Below are 7749 nucleotides of genomic sequence, written 5' to 3' on the forward strand. Positions count from 1 at the left end.
CCGCGCGGGCGGCGGCCGTTGCTGCGGGAGTTTGGCACTGTTGCTTCATCCCCTCGTCGCCGGGGCTGCGTAGTGGGGCCGCTTAACGGGGCTCCTCTTTGCCTCCCCGGGCACTGCGGTGGGGAGAGGGAGGCTCGGTCTTCCGCAGGGCCTTCGAGGTACTTCAGGGCCTTTGCTCCCAGCCCTGCAGGTGAAGCCCCCCCGGCAAATAATCCTAACTTAAATTAAATCTCTTGTGGTAAAAATTTCTGTCTCTTTAGCTCAGTTTGCCGTCACATCCCCAAACTGATGCCTGCGGAGTGAGATGAGTAGGGACCTCAGAGGCGGGGGACGTGCCCGGGAAAGAGGCTTTCAGGGATGGCGAGGCGGATGGCGAGGAGGATGGCGAGGAGGATGGCGAGGCAGAGGGCAGAAGGCAGAGTGGAGAAGAATGCCCGAACCTGGTGAGCTAGCTCCTGTGCTTCTCCCTGTTTTCTGAAGCCATAATGTTTTCAGAACAACCTTTTCTTTTGACCAACTTTTGCACTGGATAATTACAGCTGATTGCCTCCTGGTGCTCTAAAAGATCACTGAAGAATAAAACTTGCAAAGTTTTAGTATCCACATTGTTTTAATCCCTGTTTTAATTTTTTTTTTTTGGTAGTAAGATCTCGACTAGTACAATCAACGTTGGACCAGTTTATTCCCTATAAGGGCTGGAAACTTTATTTCTCTGAAGGTATTTTTAGATCAAATTATATTTAGCAAGTATTTTATTCCATTTTTTCTAGAATTGGTTATAAGTAGAGGGGTTAAGTTCAACAGAAAGCAACTGAGATTCATATTTGTTATATAAAAACATGAACACAGTAGAGATTTTGGTCTTGTGGCATACTGTAATCTCTGTGGGCTCCAAACCTTGGAAAGGAATCTTGAATAGTATAAAACGTGATCTTTCTTAAACCTGTTCAATTAGCTACATGAAACCTGCAGTCTATCAAAGACTGGAATATACATACCTCTGCTGTACTTTTCTTGATCCTATGTGCTTGTCCTATGTCATCTTAGACAAAGTTCCGTTTTATAGCAGGTCATGTAACAGAACATTACTGTGATACTGTAGAGATCTATCCTCTTTCTCAGTTTTGGAATGCAGTAAAATAATGGAAGACAAATCGCCTGTTTGTGTTATTTTGTGAAATGCAATTATTTATGTCAATTACTAATGCAACATGTTTCTAATTAGCTTATGCTGACAAGTCTCCTTTTGTCCAGAAGACTCAAGCCTTTGAAAAGTTTTTCGTGCAACGCATTGAGCTTTATGATAAGGTAAAAGCAAAACAAAACACCTCCCCCCTGCATTGTTGGTACAATAACATTACAGATTTTATGTATTTTCTCCATCAAAAATAATCTCCACCATAGATAGGAAATGTTTATGACATGATTTGGATGTGTTGTGTTTATAATTTGAAGTGTATTTAATAACTTAAAATATTTCACAGGATGAAATAGAAAGAAAAGGAAGTATTCTTGTGGATTATAAGGAACTGATACAAGACAGAGAATTAACTAAATCAATACCAAATATATCTACTGAATTAAGGGATATGCCTCAGAAAATATTGCACTGTATGGGTCTGGCAATTCATCAGGTAAATATGATGTTCTAATACATAGAAGCATAACCCTCACAAAGAATCACTGGGACTTAAAGGTAATTATGTTTTAAGACCCAAATCTCTGTTTTTCTGTCTTAGAGAAATTTACTGTTTATTCAAAACTCAAACTCTTCCATCTCCCCACCATTTCTGTATGGCCTACAAAATCATGTTTTGAAAATGCTTTAGTCTTGGTATATTTTGCTTATTCATCATCAAAGCAGTTGACTAAAACTAAGTGTAGTTCTAACATTCATGTTACTCCTTATTGGGAGTTCTAATTTCTGGATTTTTTTTTTTTAAATGTACTGTGAGTTACCTGTGCTGTGAGTCCCACCTCACGCAACAGAACCATGGCTCTGATGGGTGAATGGTGAGCAGATTCAGGAATTCCTGGCTCTTTTGAATGTCTCTTAAAGTAGCAATTCGCTGCTTGTTGACAGGCAAGTTCTCAGATGTTTGTGCTTCAGTCAAACAAAACTCCACACATTGACCAGCATTAAAGATTGCTGTATACGTTCTTTTTCTTTTTTTAATTAAAGAAACAAACACAACAAATATTTCCATTTAAAATGAAGCTTAAAACTGCTCAGAAGCAGAAAAACACTGTTTAGCGGGCATCGCTGGACAGCAGAGGGCTCTTTAGACTTCAGTAGGTGGTCTAATCATAAGGGATGGTAATCAAACTTAATAGCAAATTGAATCCATACTACATTTGTATCTGCCTTTCTGTTCTCTCTAGGTGCTAACAAAGGACCTTGAAAGGTATGCTGCAGAGCTGCAGGTGCAGGAAGGATTACCACTTGATGGAGAACCTATAATAAATGTGCCTCTCATTCATGCTAGGTAATGGGTGTTGAGTCTTTGTTTTGTTTTCAGGAGGATCCGTTTGCCTCTTGTCTAATAGTTGTCAGTGTCCATGCATGGTGCTGGAGGCTTACGTATTTATTTTATTGAGAGACTTGACTCTGTGAAGCTATTTCCAGAAAAAGTGTACATTTTGCTTTTTTCTTCACTGTGACAAAGGCTAAACTATTGTTGTGAAGACAAAAGCGACATGAAACTGATTATAAACTGAACAAACAGCTTACAACTAGAAAAGCTTATAATTAGAAAAGTAACTTATAAGTAGAACAACTATTCTGTGAAACACATATTGACTAAAACCAGAGAAATGTATTTAAATTTCTGCTGTTTACTGGAGAATGCCTGGGAAGGCATTACGATCTAGCCTTTTATTAGCAAAAGGTTTGTCTCTGTAAAGAAGTTGATTTGGAGGGTGTAGACCTAAACTACAACTGGTAATATTTATTATTTCTTGTATGGATCTTTTGACAGTGGTGTATGAGGATGTGTATTTCATACTAGCTTAAATCTATTAAAGGATTACTAGTAGAAAGTCTCAAGAATATTAATTCTAATTAATTAAACTTTAATTTGAAATGAAGAAGCTGATGTTACACAAATTCTGAACTTACAAGAATCATAATTACTGTTATTTTAAAAATGTGGCTTCCTTTTCAGTTCTTAATGAAACAAGCCCTTAGGGCAAATTTTTTTTTTTTTTCTTTGTCAGAAGTAATGGCATCTCAGACTTCAGGAGTCTGAGGGGGACTATGAATATAAGCCCTATTTGAGTTTGGTTTCTTTTGTTTGTTTTTTTTTTTCCTGCTGGTGCTGGTTTGGTATGGGAAAGCAGCATGTTTGGGCATGGCAGGTGGATTTAATTTGGGGGTTTGTCACATTGATATATTTAAGTTTTGCATTATTATAAAACTGCACCCTTTTAATTATACAGTAGAAATGTGTTTAGGAAAAACCTGTGGCCAAAAAAAGTATATACAAGCTTTCAAATTCTAAGAGACAGTTATGGACTATTATCCTGTAGAGGAAAGTATTCAATAAGTCAATAAAATGTCATGCTCCTAAAATGGTTCTGCAGCATAGGCAGGGTTGAACAATGAGATGGTGGCATTCAGGGTCCTGAGCAGAGGGAGCAGGGAAAACCCTAGATTTCAGGAGCCAGACTCTTCTCATTGGTGCCCAGTGACAGGACAAGGGACAGTGAGTACAAATTAAAACACTTAAAATTCCATGTGAACACCAGAAAATGCTGTTTTACTGTGAGAGAGATTGTGTAGTCTCCATCCGCGAACAGAATCAAAACTCAGCTGGACATGTACCTGGGCAAGCTGCTCTAGCTAACCCTGCTTGAGCAGGGGTGTTGGACTAGTCAATCTCATGAGCTCCATTCCATGATAAATGATTCTGTTTAAAGTTTGTTATTCTGAACTATTTGGCTAGGTATTCTTTGTCCTTAACAAGGTGCAGTGTGTTGTACCTGATGACAGGTTCTTATGTCCTTGAAACACAAAAACTCACCCTTCCTTTTGGAGTGTAGGCATAATAAATCTTTGATCCTTCTGTGTCGCAAGTCTAAACTCTGGTATTAATCTGAAATAATTCAAAGAGACGGTTATAGATGACAATAAAGTAATTTCTGTTGTATCGCTAGTCTCAGTTGTTTACAGGAGGGAGGTGTCACTATATAAACAAGCTGTACAGTTGTTGAGTTATATATACTTGGGGAGTATTAAATGTTACGCTGCCTTCTAGAACAGGAATCAGACTATGCCATGGGTCCACAGACAAAATATTTCTAATCATTGCTCCAGATTACTGCTAATAATTGGTGTGTAAACGTTTTTTTTGTTCTTGTTGGGTGTGGGATTTTTTTGTTTGTTTGGGTTTGGTGGGTTTTGGGGCTTTTTTGTTCGTTTTTTGGGGGCTTTTTTTGTTCTGCATTTATGTATGGTAAGCTTTCAAAATCTTAATGCTTAACTTTTGTGTAGGGTGTACAACTATGATCCGCTAACTCAGCTGAAAAATGTTCGGGCCAACTGCTATGGAAAATATATTGCCTTGCGTGGTACTGTTGTGCGTGTCAGTAACATTAAGCCTCTTTGCACTAAGCTAGCTTTTGTATGTGGCACATGTGGAGATGTTCAGAGTGTTCCTCTACCTGATGGAAAGTATACTCTTCCAACTAAGGTAAGGTAAAACCATTTAACTTCATACTTTTCCCTTATCTGTAGTGATTTGACAAAAAGCAGCACCACTGGTATTAAAAAAAAAAAAAAAAAATCTAATCTTTAAAGCTAGGTTAAACAACTGACACATTAGAAGAAATTAAACTTACCAGGCAACTTTGTATTACTGCATACCCTTGTTATTTCAAAAAATTGTATCCTGCTGAACAAAAGCAGTATGTAGAAACTCCCTCAATCTAGAAAACAAACAAACAAACAAATCTCTTTTCATTTCCATTTCACCAGTTATGTTTAAAAAGCCTCCTCCACCTCACTGTGGTGGTTTTCTATGGTTAGATTGGGGGTTTTTGTGGGTTTTGTTTAGAACTTTCAATTTTAATTTCACTGTTTTTTATCTGGATTTAAAAAGTTATTAGACAAAATAATTGGGTACTTTCTTATATGTTACCTGATGTGCCCAAGTGAAAAAAATATCTCCTCTGGAACATCTGCAAGTATATATAAAAAAAAACAAACAAACCAAAAACCAACCAACCAAACAAAAAAAACCTCAACAAACAAACAAAACTCCCACAAGAAAACACCCACCCCCTCCTCTCCCCCTCAACCCCCCAACACCCAAAAACTCAAACCAGTTCACCAAGGGGATCGTACAATTCAGCTGTATTTGCTTGAACAACTGAGTCAGGGTTCGGGTGTCTGTGCTTGATAGCTCTTCATTAATTATGTATGTGCTAACTTGTAGTCCTAATTTAACTAGCTTTTTTCCTGAAATGGTGTTAATGAATTGCATTGTTTTGCTTTCTTTTTTTTTTAAACTAAATAAGGCAATGTCAAATTATGATTTTAAAAAACCATTGAAAATGAATTAGAATTATTGTTGTTACAGTGCCTTGTTCCTGAGTGCTGTGGCCGGTCCTTCACAGCTGACAGAGGCTCTCCTTTAACCACTACAGTGGACTGGCAGTCTATTAAGTAAGCATGTCTTCTCTTCTGCACAAAAATGTAATGCAACAGGGTAGCCAAAAAGTGGCAGGATGGCTCATTCCATGTTTCACTGTGTAATTTTAATAATTGTATTCTTTTGTTGCAAGCACTCTTCAAAATTTGTATTACAAAGCAGTTGTTTTATCTGAGTGCTAGTATACTTTGTATATTAAACCTACTCAATGTAATAGCTTCTTGGAAATTCCTCCTACCATGACTGAGTTCTTTGAGAAATGTTCAGTTTGTGCTCTCTGCAGCTTTTCTCAATCATTTCTGGTTGCATCTATTATTTAATGATTCCTTTTAATGAGCTCTAAGTCAGCTAGAAAAGCCCTATTAAATCACATTGGTCAGCTGTGACAGTTGACTTGAATGAACTGAAAGTAAATTTGAGGGTTAAAAATCTTAGTTTGAAGTGATATTGATTGTGTCCCCTAGTCCTTAAGGTACACTTGGTAGAAGGAAATAGTGCTGTGCCTGCCCATTCATCTACTTTCTATATCTAATCAGCAAGTAGGTATGCCTAAAACTTGAGACCTTTGGTACGGGGGAACAAGTTACTGTTTCTACAGAAATTAACAATGTTAGTGTAGGAAGGTGGACAGTGCATCTGTTTTTCATCGCTTTCATCCTACTATGTGCTATCAGCGCTATGACCATCCTACTATTGCACCATAATATATGTTCAGAAGAGTTTGTGTTGTTTCTTGTCCATCCCGTTAGCTTACTGTAGTAAGGGTGTCAGCTTGGAAAAAACAGGACTCTACTTACCTTTTCCCACTTCCTACATTCAGATTCTGTAAGTTCACGTGCTCTGTATCGAAAGTCTTATTGTGCCAAATGACATCTAAATATGTTTTTTTAATTAACATCCTGTGGTAAAAGTTACTTAAAAATTCACTTAAGAAAATAGTGCTGACATTCTTGTCAGCAGCTCTAGAGGGTGCAGGTTATTGCAGCTTCTTAAGAAAAGCTTGACTCTGAGCTTCAAGGAAAACTATCAGAGCTCTAAGTGCAGAGCCAAAACTGGAACCTTTTAAAGAACTTGTTAGTTGCTAGCCTTTTACAACTATACAAAGAGTGAGCTACTGTTCTTGTTATGGTTTGAGGAATTTCTTGGGTTTTGCTAGGGTTAAAATGCCGATTAAGGATTCATCAGGGCTATAATGTCTGACCTCTTAATCTTTGTATTTGAGGTCCATCTTATTTCATGTACTGTAATTATTTCTACATGAACATGCTCATCGGTGCTAGAAGATCTGAATTTCAACATTGATTATTATTTCTGGAGTTCATAGTTATTGTCTTTCTGGGTTTTATGCATAATGTATACTTATTAAAGTCTGAACTGAAAAAGTCTTTCTCCAAATTCAGCACTGCTATTTCTAGTGTTTGTCAAGGCATTTCTGCCGTTTCCCTTTTCAATTTGGAAAGGATTGGTTGGAAGCACACAGCTGCAGATCTTGTATGCCGTAATTGAATTGGAAGTGTTATGCATGCAGTGTGCACTCACCTTGTGTTTTGCAGGGTGCAAGAACTTATGTCAGATGATCAGCGAGAAGCAGGCCGAATCCCTCGCACAATTGAATGTGAGCTGGTTCAAGATCTTGTGGACAGCTGTGTCCCAGGAGATATGGTCACAATTACAGGGATAGTAAAGGTGTCGAGCACTGAGGAAGGTAAAATACATCATCTGAGAACTTTTTTCCTAGGGTGGGGATTACACAAGAACAACAGCAGCCATCCCCCTTAATTTGAGCTCTCAAAGTTGTAAACACATTAAGTGTATATTTCTTCAGAAGTTCCCAAAGTTCTATAACAAGGAGTTATTTTGAAAAAGCCAGAAGCAGTGCTGTCCAAGAGGAGCACTGTCTCTAATGTCCAGTGGGTTGCGAAACCCCCTCTCTATACACAACTATGGTCCTGAATCTGAAGTGCCAGTCTGACATCTGATGTTTTAGTATGTCAGCTGATAGGAAAGCCTTCTCTGGACCACTAATGTAAGGGAGATATTCTTATTTCCTAAAGTCTCTCTGAGAGACCTCTTTTTTTTTCCTTTGTTTTTTTTCTCT

At 38.0% G+C, this 7749-nt stretch overlaps 1 protein-coding gene across 2 annotated transcripts in view; it reads left to right on the forward strand.

The window, feature by feature from the left end:
• The first annotated feature begins 304 nt into the window (after positions 1–304).
• MCM8 (minichromosome maintenance 8 homologous recombination repair factor) overlaps positions 305–7749 on the forward strand; it is a 16708-nt gene continuing 9263 nt past the window's right edge. For both annotated transcript variants that reach the window (XM_009282594.1, XM_009282595.1), the window contains exons 1-8: positions 305–443; positions 644–718; positions 1226–1308; positions 1485–1634; positions 2383–2486; positions 4493–4691; positions 5580–5665; positions 7205–7356. In XM_009282594.1, coding sequence (XP_009280869.1) covers positions 305–443; positions 644–718; positions 1226–1308; positions 1485–1634; positions 2383–2486; positions 4493–4691; positions 5580–5665; positions 7205–7356 — 988 coding nt within the window. The remainder of the gene's footprint in view (positions 444–643; positions 719–1225; positions 1309–1484; positions 1635–2382; positions 2487–4492; positions 4692–5579; positions 5666–7204; positions 7357–7749) is intronic.

This window comes from Aptenodytes forsteri, unplaced genomic scaffold (assembly GCF_000699145.1).
Source record: "Aptenodytes forsteri isolate BGI_AS27 unplaced genomic scaffold, ASM69914v1 Scaffold582, whole genome shotgun sequence".
NCBI classification, from domain to species: domain Eukaryota; kingdom Metazoa; phylum Chordata; class Aves; order Sphenisciformes; family Spheniscidae; genus Aptenodytes; species Aptenodytes forsteri.